The 20,287-nt window shown below is 36.8% G+C and overlaps 2 protein-coding genes across 2 annotated transcripts; both read left to right on the top strand.

Moving 5' to 3' along the window:
- The first annotated feature begins 48 nt into the window (after window positions 1–48).
- ube2nb (ubiquitin-conjugating enzyme E2Nb) lies at window positions 49–7,442 on the top strand. Its single transcript, XM_081364161.1, has 4 exons — window positions 49–185; window positions 2,163–2,409; window positions 3,181–3,321; window positions 6,738–7,442. Exons 1-4 carry the CDS (start codon window positions 156–158, stop codon window positions 6,782–6,784), a joined length of 465 nt encoding a protein of 154 aa, XP_081220287.1. The 5' UTR covers window positions 49–155; the 3' UTR covers window positions 6,785–7,442.
- Window positions 7,443–11,210: 3,768 nt separating this feature from the next.
- nudt4b (nudix (nucleoside diphosphate linked moiety X)-type motif 4b) lies at window positions 11,211–19,249 on the top strand. The gene is made up of 5 exons (XM_081364160.1): window positions 11,211–11,611; window positions 16,992–17,102; window positions 17,261–17,305; window positions 17,409–17,496; window positions 18,346–19,249. Exons 1-5 carry the CDS (start codon window positions 11,516–11,518, stop codon window positions 18,540–18,542), a joined length of 537 nt encoding a protein of 178 aa, XP_081220286.1. The 5' UTR covers window positions 11,211–11,515; the 3' UTR covers window positions 18,543–19,249.
- Window positions 19,250–20,287: the final 1,038 nt, after the last annotated feature.

Below are 20,287 nucleotides of genomic sequence, written 5' to 3'. Positions count from 1 at the left end.
TAGACAACGTTAATTTCCCAGAAAACTACATTTCCCAGAAACCTCATTGGAGCGGATGGTGACGTGTTTACCGGAAGATTTGCGCGCATGCGCTGTCAACCTCAACGCGAGGAGTAGGGAGCGGGCCACGGTGCAAACCGCAATAATAAAACAAGATGGCTGGATTGCCCCGCAGAATTATTAAGGTATAACTCTCCTAATGTTTCTTTTGTGGGTTCCGCTGGGGTATTAGTACGCGCTTTAAAAGCGACGCGTTAAAAATAAACGTAAACGGCACGTGCTGCTGGCCCGAGCTCGCGCTGCTGCTGCAGGGTGGCTCCCGCGCGCGCACTGCTTTAAAACATGCACGTTTCCTATAATAAGCGCAAATAACCTTCATAAAAAAGAGCAACATGGACCACTGTGATCAGATGTGTGTGGTTTGTTAAGGAGCCAGTAATCTTCGCGAACTGCGATGCTCCTGTCACTGAGTGATTCTGGGTGTGTTTAAAGCCTCTGCATGACACATGAACATGTTTATAGATGCAGATCTCGCGCGCTGCGGTGGCAAACACTGGACTAATGTGTGTTTGTGTTATTATTTGCATGTGGGATATTGTGTTCTGTTGAGCAATGTGAGTTTACATGCAATCAGGAAATGAATTCATACTCATAAAGTATATATTTGATTATTTAAGCACATGAAGATTAGGTGTTTTTTTTTCCGATACCTTCCTTATTTTGCATCGTCACATTATTGATTGTCAGCAAGTCTGATCCACACTGCAGCTTATTCTGGCCAAGAACCGCCCACTTAGTCTGACTGACGTTTAAAGAGACCAAGAGTGCCATTTTGGGGTTTGTTTTTCTTAAATGCATTATAACATAGGCCGCTATAAATCTAAAATGTGGTTTCGGCACCGTAGTGTCCATGAAAAACACTGAAAGGATTGCTATAAGTATATACGATTTATATCCAAACAGTAATAATAATGTCTTAATAACAAGAAGTTTTGCTTGTTGAAATCCCAGCAAACACAGAACGTTCCCCTAACGTTAGTATTTGGTTCCCATTTGGTCATTTATTTGAGAACCCATATAATAATGGTTCTAGGAATGTTCTTTTTAGGTGTTATTTTTTGCAACCATAAAATAACGTTCCCAGAACGTTGTTTTTAAATAACCTAAAAATAACTAATACAGAACGCTCTCTAATGGTTATTTTTAGGTTGTTATTTAATTAGGCGTCCATACATCCATCTTCCATGCCGCTTATACTGTACTGGGCCGCTGGATGATTAGTGACGTACAGAGGGGAATGATATCGGGGTAAAGAGGCTTGGGGAATGTTCTGGGAACGTAAGAATAACGTTAGAGCAACGTTCTACAAACCAAAAACGTTCTATTTCCGTTAAGAGAACTTTCCTGACTAACCAAAAACAAAATGCTGGGAAATGGTTAGCTTGCTACCAAGTGCCCTGAACGTTTGATGCTGTTTAATGGACAAACTTTATTAAATCCAGTTTTTATCTCAAAATGGTTAATTGTAGCAACTAAATACTTTCTAAATGCACTTTGTTTCCAGGCTGATGAAACCCAATAAAGGTGTATCTGAATTTTTACATCCACATTTATGCATTTGGCAGATGCTTTTATGCGATCCATGCATGCATTTGAACTAGGACTGCAGGACACTGAAGAAAAATGCGATATGCGATAAAATAATGCGATATGCAATACGATAATGCTTAAAGTGTGTAAAATTAAATTAAGTTATCTTTTATATAACCTACATAAGTTTTTCACATTCTTTTTGTGACAAGAAAACATCCCTACAGCTTCTGAAAGTGAACATCAGTGTTTTACTGTAGCATCAGAAGTGTTATTATAACATCAGTGGGGTTTAGAGTTTCAGGTTATCCTACATTAGGATAATTTAACAACAGAAACTGAATAATCAAATGTAAAAATAAAACACGGCTTAGTTTTCACTGTATGAATTAAATATATAAGCTACAAAAGTTATTCAGCCAAGAGCAGTGAGTGATTTTCTCTTTTTCTCTTGCAAGCTGTTGCGATATGCATATCACGATATATATACATTTGCGATATTCCGATAATTTCTATATATTGTGCAGCCCTAATGCGGATCCATGACCTTTCAGTTGCTTTTCCCTCTATAGGAGACGCAGCGCTTGATGGCGGAGCCTGTGCCTGGAATCAAAGCGGAGCCGGATGAGGGGAACGCTCGATATTTCCATGTGGTCATCGCCGGTCCGCAGGACTCGCCCTTCGAGGGTGGGACGTTCAAACTGGAGCTGTTCCTCCCGGAGGAATATCCCATGGCTGCTCCGAAGGTCCGATTCATGACCAAAATCTACCATCCCAATGTGGACAAACTGGGGAGGATCTGTCTGGACATCCTGAAAGGTGCTTCATCTGATGCTGCTCTGGGCCCGTTAAACCCGTAAAGCCTGATGGGTGATATAATATAATATTCATAGTAGTCCGGAAAATATATTATTATTTTTTTAAATAGAAGAGTTTATCGATCCTTTAGACAGCATATTAAAAAATCTTGCATGGTTTGTGTCATATCAGGCTTTTATGGCTCATATAGTATGATATAGTGGGGAAAAACAGCTCAGTTTTATGCAAAAATATGCTGCAGATACTGATATTTTTATGGACAGAAAGTAAGATAAAACTCAGATACTTGTAATGTAAATCAATGTGGTCTTTATAACTGACATGAAATGCATATAAGTATCGGTTGTCACTCTATATCTGCCAATAATCTTATTATAAAGCTTAGATTTATGATCAAAGCTCTGTCGTTTTAAAACATATGATGCAGTGCGATACAATGATGATTGACAGATGAACAGATTAATAAAAAATAAAAAAGGATGTATCAAGTAAACCTAAACCGCTTCAGTCCAGTAAGTGTTCATCTTGAATTATTACTAACAATATTAAAGTTATTCTCACGTCTACTTCATAAAAATCAGTAAAGATTTCACAGCAAAAATCTGACGGATGACGTTTGTACAATAATACTAAAAGATCTTATAATTGCTAAAAGTCTAAACTGTCAATCAAACGACAGCTTTTTCAGCAAAGTGTTGATCATTTAGAGGCTTCTATGTATTAAATATGATACGGTATTATGCTTTACGTTCACCTCTTCCTCTCTTGTAGATAAGTGGTCTCCAGCTCTCCAGATCCGCACAGTGCTTCTCTCGATCCAGGCTCTCCTCAGCGCTCCGAACCCGGATGATCCGCTGGCCAATGATGTAGCTGAACAGTGGAAGAGCAACGAGGCTCAAGCCATTGAAACAGGTGAGAAGCTCTCAGCAGCGTTTATGTGGATGTATAACTACTGTGCTGTTTTTGCTACATGTTGTTAGGTAGAAAAGTGGATGAATCTCACTAAAACTATAAGAAATGATAATGATTCCTATTTTAAAGGAGAACTCCGGTCAATGTTAACATTGAGCTCATTTTTTTGTACATTTGGAGTGCTGTCAGTACAGAGAACAACGACAAAAATCGGTGTTGCCTACACCGTGATATCCTCTTTTTAAAATTTGCACCCTGTTGACTTCAATGGGGCAAGTTTTAAACCAGATTTTAGCCTCTTAACATCCTGGCTTAAATAACATCATTTTTATTCATATCTTTCACATCTACTGCAGTCAGATTCACCCGTGTTCACTCTGAAGGAATCACTCACATTAGCTGTGCACTTGTAATGACACAACAAGGATGTTAAGAGGCTAAAAGCAGGTTTAGTACTTGCCCCATTGAAGTCAACAGGGTGCAAATTTTAAAAATAGAATAACTCAGTGTAGGCAACACCGATTTTTGTCGTTGTTCTCTGTACTGACAGCACTCCAAATGTACAAAAAAATTAGCTCAATGTTAAAATTGACCGGAGTTCTCCTTTAAGTTTTGTGTCATCTTTATCGCACCAAATAGTCCTATTTTACTGGTAGGTTTTGTGAGATTCACCCAAATAAAGTCAATATGATATTAATTGCTGTTCTTGAGGGTGATTGAGTTTTTCGAGATTTTAACTTCATGAGCCGCATTTCCATTACCCTTCAAATTGTGCAAATTGAAATTGCGAATTGAAAATACGCCCAATGGAAACACGTCAGTTTCGCAAAAACTCCCATTTATCTCAAAAAAGTGTTTGCACTCGCTTGAGGAGATTTTTCAGGCAATTCGTAAAATAAATATTTTGCAAAACTGCAATGGAAACAGTTTTTATGCATTTACAGGTCACCTGACGTAGATGACGCGGTGTGTTTGGACAGAATACGAGACTGAGTTCTTTATTAAACTCATAAAAGACAAAAGAATTACAGGAATACTGGATTCTAAACCTCAAAGAAATGCCACAATCAAGACCTCAAAGCAGATCTGAGGGAGAAACACCCAGAAACTCCTCATATGAGCCGCTCACAGTATAATAAGGGTCGTTCCTCACCATTAATGATTGGATAACACACATACGTCTCCTTCCATTAATAATAATGGCCAGTACGGTGGCTGGGATATAGTACATAAACCTACTAACATCAGTTGCCATGATTTCTAGAATGATTATTGCGAGAGGAAAAAATAAAGTTTTAGTCGCATAACATTGGCTAATGGAAACGCCGTCATTTCGCAATAGTTGTTTGTCGACATTTAGAAAAAATCGCGTAAATCTGTAATGGAAACGCACCTATTGATATGATATGGTAAAAAAAAAATCACATTGCCAAAGCATTGGTTACATTAAATCACAATTAAATGTTATATGGTTGGTTTGCTAACATTCCCATTAAGTTAAGAAAATGTTATTTCTCATAATTACTGTTCAAAACTCCCATATTTTTAAATGTTTTAAATAGGGCCGTGAATCGATTAATCGTGATTAATCGCATCCAAAATAAAAGTTTGTGTTCACTTAATATATGTGTGTGTGCTGTGCATAATTATTTTGCATATATAAGTACACACACGTGCATGTATATAAGAAATATTTGCTTTAATATACTGTATGTGTGTGTGTGTGTGTATATATATATAATATATAATATATAATTTGTATTATATATAAATATAAATATTTTATATATAAATAACACATTTTTCTTAAATATATACATGCATGTGTGTGTATTTATATATACAAAATAATTATGCACAGCACACACACATATATTAAAGGTCCCATGACATGCTATTTTTTGTAGGCTTTAATATAGGCCTTAGTGGTCCCTAGTACTGTATCTGAAATCTCTTTTCAAAAATTCAGCCTCGGTGCAGAATTATAGCCACTACAAGCCAGTCCCAGAATGAGCTTCCTTCAGACGGGCCGTTTCGGTGTCTGTAGCTTTAAATGTTAATGAGGAGGAGAAAGGCGGCGCAAGGTGGAGGGTGGGTGTGGCCTTGACCATCTTGCGCAACGGTACCGGTCCGTGCATGTTAACGTTGGATATAGCAATGGCACGAAGACACGCAGTCGTTCAAGCATTTCAGTTTGACCCAGAATCTGATCCGGATGGAGAAGCAACAACTCAGCGGTTCCAGCAGGACATTTCCGAATGGTTAGTTTAAAATATTATGTCTGGATACGGTACTTTATTCGGATGGTTTACAGTTATTATCATGTAGCTAACGCTAACCTACTGTTGCCTTTTCATGAGAGATCTGTAACATCTGTAATTTATCTTATTACAATTACATCATCAAGCTCTGCGATCTTGAAATGCGGATATCGCGCGCGCCATATAACCAACAGGAAAACGGTTATCCAAATAACAAAGAAGTGTACAACACTCGCGTTACAGTGTGTGTATTCACACACATAAACTGCATGGCTGCATAGCTAATGTTACAGCCACATTCTACGTGTAATAGTCTAGGCAAACATAAACAGTAAAGCAACACACTTATATCATTAGTTGACTTACTGTTCCGAGGTGTGTAGCTGAGCCAAAGAGAGTGATCCAGACTTTAGTTTCAGACGTTCAGCAAGCCCAGCTCTGTATTGACCCTTCGGTGTTCATTTGTACATCCAATTATTGAGCAATTATTATGCTTCGCTCGCTCAAATGCCATGATGATATCTTTCGTGGACAAACTAAAATCGCGCACGCGCGTTCCTACTTCCTTCCTAGCTCATTTTCTCATGGGCGGAAAATATTCTCTGGGCGGGCAAAGCAGAGACAGGGGAGGTAACATTCCTCCTTATAACGTCACAAGGAGGAGATTCAAGATCAGCGCGATTGAGCTTCCATTTTCTCAAAGGCAGAGAAAGATAGCAAAAGCTCGATTTACACCGATTGAAATTTCTAGAAACTTGGGGACCATATACAGGCTAGGGGAACTCATATTAATGTTAAAAAACCTCAGAAAGTGAAAATTTCATGTCATGGGACCTTTAAGTGAACACAAACTTTTATTTTGGATGCGATTAATCGCGATTAATCATTTCACAGCCCTAGTTTTAAATGTTTAAATGTTTTTTTTTTTCAATATATAAATAATGTTTTTGTGCTCACATTTTGAGAACATTACTAGATAGCGTTGATCGAACGTTCTGTTAACGTTACTGAAAGAGCGTTCATAACTTTGAGAGAACCTTGCTGGAACGTTCCCTGTTCCCTGAGTACAATGTCAATGAGACGCAGAAGATAAAAAGTGCACATGTGTTTTGTTATTTAAATGTTGTTCAGTGCTGATGTCGTTTTCTCTCGCAGCCCGAACATGGACCAGGCTTTATGCCGGCAACAACATTGAAGTTTAGAAGATGGAAACGGCGGCGCATCAAGTGAGAGAAGTGGAACAATCTCCTCCTGTCTTCTTTTGCATTTAAAGAACACTTTCTCAGACAAATTAAAACAGCAAACGAAAAAAAAATCCGATTGAAAAGCATCTACTGCAGCCGTTTGGGTGGTTCAGCTCAGAGCTAATGTTCGCTCCACTATATGATCTCTCTGCTTCTGGGTTCGGCCAGGAAGTGATGCGTGGTCACTACACTGGACCCTGTCAGAATGGGTAGTACAGTGTCTAATACAGTGGATTTCACTGGATCCAGGCCCTACACCCAGGTGGACGGTTCATTTTTGTTAGTTAGTTTTTATGTTATGGGGCGTAGAGGGGCTGTTAACATGGGTTGCATATATGCTGCTTCTTGGTCAGGGACAAAATGATGTGAATTATTATTATTTTTTACTTTTTCCTTCCTGTGAAACTCTTGAGTTCATTAAAAGCATGTGGTGAACCCGTCTAAATCATGGCCTATCTGACAGAACCTGCTCTGACGCTGTTGTGCTCCAAACAAAACGTGTGCGAGTGTGCGTGTAAAGCTTTGTGTTTAGGCTGGTGTGGAAAATGTATGACTTGTCTGGGAAAATTAAATCTGTAAATGTTCAGTTTTAGTAAAAATATTTTTTGTTATGTTATTTGGTTTGTTCTCTTTATTACTGAGCGTTTTTTTTTTCTTATTGAAGCTTGATTGTTTTTTGCCTCATAATTAAAAAGTAAAAAAAAAGTAATTAGACAATTCTGTATATATTTCACAATTCTGACTTCTCACAAATCCTAGTTTAGGCATGAAATTGCGATTCCGAGAAAGCAATCAGAATTGTGAATTATAAACTTGTAATTGTGAGAAAGATGTCAGAATTGTGAGTCATAAAATAAAGGTAATTGCAACTTTATTTCTCGGAATTTGGTCTTTATAACTTGCAGTTGTGAGTTTATGTCTCAAAATTCTGAGGAAACGTGTCATGATTGTGAGATAAAAAATCAGATTTTATAATTCACAATTCTGACTCATTTTCTCGCAATTGTTTATATCTTGCGATTGTGTCTATCTTGCGAGATTATCTCACAATTTGTACCTTTTTCTTGCAATTGTGAGTTTATAATTTGCAATTCTGACCTTTTTTCTCAAAATTTTGAGATATAAACTGAAAAAAAAAACAGTTAAGGTCAAATAATTTCATAACATGAATGGCATACACACAAACACTGCCTTACTATCATGTGTACATGTAAAAGTTCACTTCTGCAAAAAAAAAAAAGTTTAATGTAGTAGGCCTATATTTTCAATATTTGTATATACAAAATGATAGGCTTAATATACATTTCCCCTAGTAGATATGAATCCTTTAGGCATTAAATGAAAAAAATCAGTTCTTCAAGACAATTATATAAAGAAAGTTCTGTCTAATAATGTCTTTTTTACATGCTAAACTCTCAGACTTCCGCTGCATTTGAGCCGCAGGATTTATGAATCAAGTTCAGTGTTCATATCTCTTATCTCTCTTCTGTTCCACGCGACTTGGTTTGGACAGGTTATATAACTGTCTCAGTGGTGCAGAGCTGCAGCTGGAGTTATTTCTGCACTTACGGCAGCAGAAGCGAGGGCACATTTCTCCGTCCTGTATGTTTGTGTCTGTCTGCAGGCCATTTATATGATTGGGACATCGAGAGCAATCAAAACGGACTCTTGTTTCTGTCTTCTCATATCTAATGAGCCGGTTGTTATGTCTGCAGTGTCTGAATGGCTACCATTACGGGATTTCTAAAGACATTGAGAGTATAACTTGAGTGTTTGTATACGGTCACAAATAGAAATAATTACTATTTACTATTTAGTCTGTTTGAGCGCTGTCAGATGAATAATTCTGACCTTCATATACATTGTTTAGATGGGAGCTCATTTCTGAATTAAAAAAAAAAAACAATTTTATTTGGGAGAGACAGTAACTCTAATTTAGTGTTGTCAACATGAGCTAGAGGGAAATGCTGGTATCGTCACATGTTGAAAATTTCAGTACTTTTGACTACACTACTCATTGCAATTGCGAGAAAAAAGTCAGAATCTCAAGATATAAACTCACAATGCAAGAAAAGTCAGAATTGCAAGAAATAAATGCGCAATTGCAAGAAAAAAGTCAGAATCGCAAAAAACCCACAGTTGCGAAATAAAGTCAGAATCACAAGAAATAAACTTGCAGTTGCGAAAAAAGTCAGAATTGCAAGAAAAAACTCGCAGTTGCGAAAAAAGTCAGAATCGCAAGAAAAAACTCGCAGTTGCGAAAAAAAGTCAGATTCGCAAGAAATAACTCGTAATTATGAGAAAAAGTCCGAATCATTAGTTATAAACTCGCAATTGCAATAAAAGTCAGAATCGCAAGAAACAAACTCGCAGTTGCGAAAAAAAAGTCAGAATCGCAAGAAAAAAACTTGCAGTTGCGAAAAAAAGTCAGAATCGCAAGAAACAAACTCGCAGTTGCGCAAAAAAGGCAGAATCGCAAGAAAAAAAACTTGCTGTTGCGAAAAAAACCGGAATTACAAGAAATAAACTCGTAATTGTGAGAAAAAGTCAGAATCATTAGTTATAAACTCGCAATTGCAATAAAAGTCAGAATTGCAAGATATAAACTCGCAATTGTGAGAAAAGTCAAAAATGTAATTACGAGAAAAAAGTCAGTATTGTTAGTTATGAACTCGCAGTTGTGAGACAAAAGTCAGAATTGCAATTGCGAAAAAAATGTCAGAATCGCAAGAAATAAACTCGCAATTGTGAGAAAAAAGTCAGAGCCATTAGTTATAAACTCACAATTGTGATAAAAAAAATCAGTCGTTAGTTATAAACCTGCCATTGTGAGAAAAAAGTCAAAATTATAAATCTGACAGAAAAAATATCAGATTTGCAAGAAAAAAGTCAGAATTGTGAATCTGCAGTGTCTGAATGGCTACCATTACGGTAGATTAGCCTATAACTTCAGTGTTTGTTTACGGTCACAGGTAGAACTGATTACTAATTACTATTTAGTCTGTTTGAGCGCTGTCAGATGAATATTTCTGACCAGTAAACCTTGTTAAGATGGGAGTTAATTTCTGATTCTGCAAAAACAACTTTATTTGGGAGAGACAGCAACTCAGTTATTCAATAAATGTGAATGAAAAGTCACGTTCAGTGAGTGTGCAGATGTTGCTCTGATCAGATCCATGTAATCCTATTAAGGCCGTGAACAGATTCACTCTTCTCTGATCTCTCAGAATCTGTTGAGCTGAAAGCCGATGGCAAATGTTTATTTCCATTATCCTGCTGTCTGATTAATGTGATTAATGAGTTTGACCCATGTTTGAGGTTCTAGTCTGTGTCATCATGGTTCATGACACAAGTTAGTTTACTCACTAACCCAGATGAATGTAATTCACTCATTAAATGCATGACGACTGCAGGCATGTGTGCTTCTGTCTGTCTCAGGTTATAGATGTCAGAAACAATGTATTCACTTGCATTTTATTTTATTTGTGAAGAAAGATTATAATTCATTCCAGGGCAAATCTCAAGTCAGGTCTATATCTCAAGTAACTATTTGGTTTTGAGTCAAATGTCCAAGTAGCCTACAAATGATTTTAAGATTAAACCCACCTTGAAAACACTCTGTAAAAGTAATGAGTGTTAATCATTAAAGGTGCCTATAGTTTCACTGAAGTCTGATAACTGCATCTGCAACTGTTTCTTCATCCTGTTTGCACATTGATTACACAGAAAATGTTAAGTTCTTTTGTCAAAGTTAATCGATGTCATCAATCATAATTTAATCAGATCGGTATCTGTATGCCAAAGTCCTGTGCTCACTAACAGCATTACATTAGAGAAAATAAAAAATAAAATAATAACATGGTATTACCATGGTACTTTTTTTTTTTTTACATTGAATCCTCATTACATTAGGAATGCTGCACAGTATTAATTTAATATTATTTTCTGCATTCCTTTATTTTTATAATTCGTAATATACACTTTTGTCGAAACACGTGACTAAACTGATTTTTTTTTTTTTGTCAACTGAAAGGCCTTCTATCTGATGCTCAAATTACGTGTTTCGTCCAAACAACTCTTCTTAAATTAACAGTAAAAGATCATACAAACCCTGTCATATATATCTGCGGGATGTGTGACAGGAGGCCATGCAGTAATGCAGTAACGGACTAGTGTGATCGCAGTTCACGGACCCGCCTGACGGAGAACGAATCCTACTACGAGGAAGGTGTTGCTCATGTATATTAATTAGCTGATGGTGACGTCGTGGCATTGCCTTCCAATTGCCTTCCGCCGTTGATTAATGTATGCTGACGTTGCCTGGTAACCTTCCAATGCTAACGGTTTACCTTATAAATATTAAGGAGCAAGCCGTCAACGTACTACCGTTAGTAATTTCGCACCCGGCCCACCACACACGTATATATACCGGGGGAAGACGAGATATTTTGACCTGGGGATGGGTAGCGGAATGCAGAGTTGTCGTTAAAGAATCGATTTACCGGACTAAACGCGGGGGAATGCTTTAAATAGGATTTTAAACCAACGCTAACCCGTAGGCTCGGTCCAGCCCGGTACTGGTCCGTCTTCCTGACCGTCGGTGGTGACTCACGGAGCTCGGGCCGTTCACCGTTCACATTGCTGACCGGTTGTCGGATACATCAACCGAAGGACCGACAGGATTTCAGCATGAAGTTCAAACCGAACCAGACGCGGACGTACGACCGGGAGGGATTCAAGCGGCGGGCGGCGTGCCTGTGCTTCAAGAACGAACGGGAGGATGAGGTAACTTACGGAGATATTATCTAAACCAGACATGATGCTCCGATGATAAATCCGTGTATCAACACGCACCGTGGCTTTCACCTGAGTCCCAGTCCGAGTAACTTATATGACAACACACAGATATTCGAAGAGTATAGATGTGTATACTGTATATGAGAGCTATAAATCAGGTGTCATGTGATGTCATCGAGTACAGGGGCTTTCGATCAAGGACCCCCAAATATGATCAACCTGGTTGACCCCATACTAAAATATAAAAGACATCCATCTTTAATAAACACCCAATATTTACACAGAAAAAAAAAATCTAAAAATAGTTTCTAAAAAAAAAGTTATATATTAGCTCTATATATTTTTCTACTCACTGTGGTTATGTAAGTTACTGTTAAATGCATTATTTTTTGTTTGTTTATTAAATTTTAATCTAATTGTATTTATATTATTGATTTAAAAAAAGTATTCGTTCATTTTAATATAATTAAATAGATTAACTAATATTTTTTAAAGCACATTTTTATTTTGTTTACTGAGTTATTTTAATCTTATTTATTTATTTTTACATTTTTTTTAAAACTGTTTTTCTTTAGACTTTTCCACTGACCCCCTTGAACTCCTCTGACCCCTGATCTAGTACATCTGTGCTGTTTCATCATTGATTGATAGAGACTTATAGATGCATAGATTGATATTAGTGCTGTCAAATCAATTAATCACATCTAACATAAAAGTTTGTGTTTATATAATTTGTGTGTGTATATATATATACAGTATACACACACACACACACATATGTATGCATATATGTTTCATTTTGATTTTATTATTCCCACTTGTTTGGAAAATCGCAGTGCATCACACAAACAAACATTGTATTTTAACTGTTTACATTTGGAAGTGATCTGAGATCAGTTTGTCACTGTCAGGTGTTCTTAGAAAGTGAAGTTTCTGCAGCATGTGTGTGTTTGTGTGTGTGTGTGTGTGTGTGTGACTGTTCAGATCACAGCACAGCGTAATCTCTAGAGCACATCTGGTTATTTAGTTCTCATCTAGGGCTGTAATCTCTGTCACACAGCGCTGGACACGCCAAAATCCCAGCGATCATAATTAGTCAAGCAAACCTGTTTCAACTGCATTAGAAAACTGGATTGAACCTTTTCTTTCCATCCCTCCACATCCATCGCGCTCATGTCTGCTTCGCTCTGGCCGTCACTATGACTTGTCCTGTTAGCCATGAATTAAAGGCACTTCAGACTGTCGTCACCGGGCTTCCGTAGTGCAGTTATGCAATAAAAGCACGTCAGACTGCAGCTCTCGGCTTCTGCATTCAGCTGCATCAGGTTAGTCCACTTCCAAGAAAACACTGGCATGAAAACACAGCTGGCACATGACAGTGACACTTTAGGAGAATTATACAATTAAAAAAAGCACATATTGATCCATTTTGGACGTTGAGTATCTCTGTGTCAGCCAAGGATAAAGGCATTGCTGCTTTTAATGAGGGCAACACTGAAAATAAAAGTGTGTTTTTTAGGATTTACCTAGAAATTGCTAGTGCATTTTACAAATAAGAAGCACATTGACTTAAACATGCAATTTTGCATTAGAAAGACTGAAATAGTACGTACTTTTTTGTGTTTAATATGTGATGCATGTAGTAAAACACGAATGCATGCAATGAAAGGTTGTAATGATCTTGTAGGTGACCAGTAAAGTCTTGAGTGCAACTTGTAAATGATTAATCCCACCATAAACCTGCAGTGTTAGTTTAGTGTCAGAGTTTCTTTCGTTCTGTCGCTTCCTCGTATCCAAGAAACCCAGCGGAAGAATCTTGAGTTGTTTGAGCCGTTGTGTGGGATTGCTGGTGTAAATCTGGGGTCTTACCCATCATGCCCGCTGATCTCAGACCAGCTCCACACACATTCCTGGCACCGCGTGCCAACTACAGGCTGATCCGCAGTCAGTGCGTGCGTGTGTGTGTGAGCGAGGGGGAACTCGTCTGAAATGGCTGTCCTTTGTGTCGGGGTGGAGGCGGGTGAGAGGAGGGCAGAGGACCAGCGAGCGCTCGAGTCTAAACCCCCCCGGTCAGCTCACTTCATACACAGATCGTCTCGTCCGAATGCTCCTGTTTCTCCCAGAATGCACGCCTGTTATGCCTCAGGTGACTAAAGTAGGACAAATGCATCATTTAGCATCATGCGCCGGTGTTTCTGATCAGATACAGCGCTGTTCTCCTAGAGTTACTGTAAACATACTGCAGATTTACATTATGCTACTGATAAAACAGTCACGTTTACACACTCATGTTTCAACCTTTCATTAAGTGATGATTCTGATTTCTTTTTTTGGGTCTATTTCAGGGTTATTATAATCAACGAAACTAAAACCATAAGAAACACCGGTAACACTTTTCATTAGTTAACATTACTTAACTTTAATTAATATTTCTACAGCATTTATTAATCTTAGTTCATGTTTATTTAAGTATTTACTAATACATTATGTGTAAATGTTCTAAAACTAATACATGTATGAACTAACATGAACGACTAGGCTATTTTTATCAACTAACGTTAGCATGATAAAGATTAATAAATAATGTAACAAGTGTACTTCTCATTATTAGTTCATGTTAGTTAATACATTAACTAAGGTTAACAAATGAGACTTAAATTATTATATATTATATTGAAAATTTATATATATATGTGTGTATTTTTATATTTTCAGCTAGTTGCAAAAGACATTTCTCATTTTAATTTAGTTTAACTTGATGTACTAAAATAGCTAAAACTGAAATAAAAAATGAATAAAAAAAATATATATACAGTATATATAGACATTTTTAACCTAACAAAATTACTAAAACTTTAACTAAAATCACAATGAAAATGGAAAATATAAAAATAAAAACTGATTCATAAATATGAATAAAACTCTAATAGTATTTGAGTGATATTAAACCAACACTGGTGTGTGTGTGTGTGTGTGTGTGTGTGTGTGTGTGTGTGTGTGTGTGTGTGTGTGTGTGTGTGTGTGTGTGTGTGTGTGTGTGTGTGTGTGTGAGTGTGAGTGTGTGTGTGTGTGTGTGTGTGTGTGTGTGGTGCACTCTGGTCAATAAGGGCTGTAACACAACATCAGATTCCCACCCCTGTGTCCCTAAACGCACTCTTAACCCCGGGCCGCTCCGGGGTTTGTCCTTGTAATAAGGTCATGGCGCTCGGCTGACGGTCCCGAAAGCGTCTGTGATCGCCACCGGCTCCGGGACGATGTGGAAATGTAATCTTATTCATCCCGATATGAAAGATGATAGTTCTGCTGCAGTGAGTGTACATGCAGAAATCAGCCGTGTCTGTTCTGCTTATGCATTAAACTCTAAATCAATATGATACAGCCGGACAAAAGTGGCCGTGATTCAATTAGACACCTGATGATTCATGTTTTGCACCCACTTTGTCATTATTACAAACGTCATTGATGCTTCATGGAGAACTCTTAATGCTGACATTCACAATCCGGTAATAAAAAAATGGATTTTGTCCATCAGGAATTGATGGATCATGGAGGCTTTTCACAGACTGACGCATTTCCACACGTAACATCATACGGTATTTATAAATAAAACCAATGTACGTTTGCAACACTAGGCTATACTTTGTGTCATATTAGGCATTAAATGACACAAAACTAGTTAACGCTGCTGTGCGAGTGTGAGTCTTTCTCTCTTCTGACCAACATAATCATTCTCTCTATTTTCCTCTTTTAAAGAAAGTCGTAAAATGCTGTAAATGAGAACGTGAAAAGGTCAGCTTTGATTTCATGTTGTCAAGGTGAAGGATGTGACAAAACTCCCAATGATATGTTATTTAAAATGTGAATAATGTATACGGCACGGCAGTGTTTGTTTCACTACCTTTAATTTATTCTGAATGCTTTTTGTAAAAAGTGAGAATAGTAATTAAAATCACCTTTGAGGATTAGAAAACGCATTACAGTAAATGAGAATTTGAAAAATGTACTTATTTGTTGGCATTATGCAATTATAACTAGGTTTTATGCATAATATATATGCAACATGTAATCTAATTGTACACAGCTGTCTAGTTTAACTCGTTTATTTATTTGGTAAAGTAAATTCCCTTCCACTCGTGCCTGGCCGACTGCACATTATCCTTGTTTTATTCTTGGTATTTTGGGGTCAAAGGTGATATGGACGTGTTTTCAGCAGGGTGGAATTATGGGACTGTAAATGACTGGTTGTGGTTGAGGTATTCTCAAACCTGTTTGTACAAGAGGTTTCTTTGTCATCATTTTTCCTAAACTGTATGGTACTGTACTTCATCACATAGTAACAGGAATACACAGGTCGTGGTTGTTTTGATGATTGAGTGTTTGAGAACAAGCTCTTTTGTAGCTCAAGCTGATGGTCATGTGTGACTGACCCTGGGAAACCAGAACTGGACTAACGTGTTTCAGGAAAACAACCTTAAGACGCCACATATGAAATCAAAGCTTTCCTTTGTCGTTCAGCCGTGAATCTGACGGAGACCTTGTAAAAATAAGCCCAGTCTGGCCCAGAACATGCCAGGTGACAACAAGTGTCATGAACCACCACCATCAATCCCACAATCCTCTTAGTGCAGGACACACCTGAGGGCCGACCAGCAGCTGGAGGATTAGCCAATCAGAGAGCAAGATTGCAGTTCTGCTGCGTCCATCTGTCAAAAGGCACTCACTCCAGGGTTATTAGCGTTAGCTAAAACTGTTAAAAACCCTTTTTTAATTATTATATTATTATAAATTAAACCTGGATTATTTTAAATATACAGCAATAATTGAACCCTAACCCCCCGCTTTAAAAAAATATTTTTTTTTCCACACTATTGTTTGTGTTAATTTATAGGTTAGAATGTTATTGTACATAATATCGGCAAATAAAAGTGTTCTTTGCTAGAATTTTGTGTCAGTCTGGAAAACTTATTAAAAAAAGTAACTTTTTTTTTTGTTAATTAAAATAAAGCTGAAATAAAATATGAAAAGCTAAATGTTGTCCTTGTTAAGTTTGAAGAACAAAAATTACTGCCTGGAAATAAACTGAAATAATAATAAAACCAAGGGAAAATGGTCATATATAAAATAACAAAACTAATAAAATTGACAAAAACACATAACAATTTTATAAATAAATTATATAAATAAAACTACAACAACAATATTGATTTTGACAACACTCATATTAATAAATTGTGAAATTGTGCAGACCTACAAACAAGCACAGCAAACCTGTTTTCTTTTTTAATCACATTTTAATCAGAAAAATCAGACTTTGATCCCCCCCCCAACCCCCTGAACCCCCTGACTGAACCGGTCCTGTGTCCCGCAGGTGTTGTTGGTCAGCAGCAGCAGAAACCCGGATCAGTGGATTGTTCCAGGAGGAGGGATGGAGCCGGAGGAGGAGCCGTGTGGAGCCGCGGTTCGGGAGGTGTTTGAGGAGGTGCGTCACATCACGGGCACACCGCTACTCACTTAGCAGACACTTTCTTTAATAATGTTAATATTCAGTGAGGCGAAGAATTTGATGATGTTTGCCAGACTTCTGGGAATCTCAAAATGAAGGATTGTTGTGTATTTGATCCTATCTCTCTCCCTCAGGCTGGCGTGAAGGGGAAATTAGGACGTTTGCTCGGCGTGTTTGAGGTACGGCTCTTCTGATTGGACAGTTTCGACTCCTGAATTGATGTATCATGTGATGATGTGATTACAGTCCCTCATACTGATATAGTTTATTTTTCAACAACAGCAGAACCAGGATCGGAAACACCGGACGTACGTGTATGTGCTGACGGTCACGGAGACGCTGGATGACTGGGAGGACTCTGTCAATATTGGTGAGTGTGTGTGTGTGTGTGTGTGTGAGTGTGTGTGTGTGTGTGTGTGCTCTTTCTGTTATGGATCTGCCAGGTATTCAACCCTTGGGGTCTACTGATTTTTTTTTTTTAACTATCTCCTGATTATTTTATTTAATAAATCCCTCATATTCTCATGAATGTTTATTTTATTGTATCGTATTTTATTATTTAATTGAATTATTTTATATAATTGAATTAACCTATCACATTTTCATGACTATTTTATTTTATTGTATTATTTAATTGTATTATTTTATTTCATTAACCCCTCATATTCTCATTATTTTATTTTATTTTAATTATCTCTCATTCTCATGACTGCTTTATTTTATTTTTTACTTAACTTAATTAATCTCTCAAATTCTCATGATTGTTTTATTTTATTGTATTATTTAATTTTATTGTATTATTTTATATAATTTAATTATCCTATTTTATTTTAATATTTTATTTTATTTTATTAATCAGTCAAATTCTCAACACTGTTTTTTTTTTATTGTATTGTATTTTATTATTTAATTTAATTGAACTAATCCCTCAAATTCTCATGCCTGTGTGTTGTATTTTATTTTACAGTTTAATTTCATTTCATTCAAACACGAATGCATAATGATGATCTATGTTTTAAGATTTAAGATTGTCATTTTGGTTCAGGACGATTTAACACAAATGTCACACATTTTTCAAGAGACTTTCTTTAAATTTCCAGTTTTAAAAGCAAAAATTCCCCCTTAAAATGTGTCTTTAGACCGCTGGAGCTCACCGTACATTTGTAACACGCAAGATTAGCCGTTGTATTGTACTAATGCTGCAGTGTTTGTCCCGTAGGCCGTAAGCGGGAGTGGTTCCCCGTCGACGAGGCCATCAAGGTCCTGCAGAGCCACAAACCCGTTCACGCCGAGTACCTGAGACGCCTTCGCATCAGCCGCCCGTCCACCACCAACGGCAACCTCCTCCTCCCACAGACCCCCCCCAGCAGCCTCACACCCCTGTTCAGCGCTCCGGCATCAGCTGCCCGCAGATAGGACACGCACACACACACACACACACACCAGCACACCTCCGTCTACACCAAACCACCATTCCCTGGAGACACAGCGCCTCTCAGGAACCTTTGGGACGTTCTTTAGAGGGACAAACCAAAGTCGTTACTGAGGCTGTGTGGGATTCTTAGTGAAGAATGCCTTAATTATAATTTTTTTGGAAACTGTTACTAATTGGTTTTAGTTAATTATTAACCAGTTACATGGAAGTGCACTTCCATTTCCCCTCGAGAGCTTGGCATTCTGGGATTGTGATGTAGGGAATGTCGGTTTCATTCCGTGCGGCTTCAGCGTTTTACCTCTCTGAGTTCCCTCTGTTAGCGCTGTCACGACCCTTTAAAACGAGCCCTTTAAGCCCCCCCACTGCTGCTCCGCACCGGACACTCCGGCTGATGAGATTTGGGGGTTAGTAGTTGTGAGCAAGAGGGTCGTAATCTGGGCACAGTTACTCATTTTATGCTTTGATTAAAACAAAAAAGTTTGTAAATATACTAAAAGACTGAAAATGACAAATAATGTATCATGGTTTTTAACTAAAATGCAAATGTATTAATCTTTTCTGCTCTTAACTATTTCTATAAGGTCTTTCTTTAGGTGACTTTGGAGAGAAAAAAACTGAACTGTGAATTTTGTGGAAAGAAAGAAATGTTAATGGGTAAATCTCACGCAAACGGGTCATGTTTCACTACAAACAATAATAAATTAAAAAAAAACATAATTTACTTAAAGGGAAACAAAGCCTATTTTTATGACCATTCGAATTTTCATGACACATTTTCTTCTCTCAAACAAAGCTAATCTTATTATTATTATTATTACTATAGTGCAAAATAAAGTTATAGTATTTAAAATATATAGTATTTATTTGTTGTACATGCTAATTTAATTTTAAAAAGTTGTATTACAGTATTCGTTTACAGTAATAAAAATCTAACAAGAATCACCATTAAATATAGGAACTAAGATTACAGTATAATAAAAAAAATGGTCATTAAAGTAGGATTTATTTCCTTTGTTTTATATATATATATATATATATATATATATATATATATATATATATATATATATATATATATATATATATATATATATACACACACTACCGTTCAAAAGTTTGGGGTCAGTAAGATTTTTAATGTTTTTAAAAGAAGTCTCTTCTGCTCATCAAGGCTGCATTTATTTGATTAAAAATACAAACAAAAACAGTAATATTGTGAAATATTATTCCAGTGTAAATCAGCTGTTTTCTATGTGAATATATAGTAAAGTGTAATTTATTCCTGTGATCAAAGCTGAATGTTCAGCATCATTACTCCAGTCTTCAGTGTCACATGATCCTTCAGAAATCACTCTAATATGATGATTTGATGCTCAAGAAACATTTATGATTATTATCAATGTTGAAAACAGTTTTTTACATTTTTATTTCATGATGCTATGATGAACAGAAAGTTCAAAAGAACAGCATTTATCTGAAATCTAAAGCTTTTGTAACATTAAACACTACCGTTCAAAAGTTTGGGGTCAGTAAGAATTATAATTTTATTTTTGGGGGAAAGAAAATAAATCAATACTTTTATTCATCAAGGATGAGTTAAACTGATCAAAAGTTACAGTAAAGACATTTATAATGTTAGAAAATATTCTATTTTAAATAAATGCTGTTCTTTTGAACTTTCTATTCATCAAAGAATTTTGAAAAAACAGTTTTCAACACTGATAAT

Source organism: Scardinius erythrophthalmus, assembly GCF_964197995.2.
Source record: "Scardinius erythrophthalmus genome assembly, chromosome: 4".
Lineage (NCBI taxonomy): Eukaryota > Metazoa > Chordata > Actinopteri > Cypriniformes > Leuciscidae > Scardinius > Scardinius erythrophthalmus.
This window is presented reverse-complemented; position numbering and strand designations above follow the sequence as displayed.

Bases quoted from the DNA above. Each gene is read 5' to 3' on its own strand.
- nudt4b (XM_081364160.1), top strand. From the start codon at position 11,516: ATGAAGTTCAAACCGAACCAGACGCGGACGTACGACCGGGAGGGATTC. The intron at 11,612-16,991 runs GTAACTTACGGA...TGTGTCCCGCAG, and splicing joins AGAACGAACGGGAGGATGAG to GTGTTGTTGGTCAGCAGCAG. The intron at 17,497-18,345 runs GTGAGTGTGTGT...TTTGTCCCGTAG, and splicing joins GGAGGACTCTGTCAATATTG to GCCGTAAGCGGGAGTGGTTC.
- ube2nb (XM_081364161.1), top strand. From the start codon at position 156: ATGGCTGGATTGCCCCGCAGAATTATTAAG. The intron at 186-2,162 runs GTATAACTCTCC...TTCCCTCTATAG, and splicing joins TGCCCCGCAGAATTATTAAG to GAGACGCAGCGCTTGATGGC. The intron at 3,322-6,737 runs GTGAGAAGCTCT...TTTCTCTCGCAG, and splicing joins GGCTCAAGCCATTGAAACAG to CCCGAACATGGACCAGGCTT.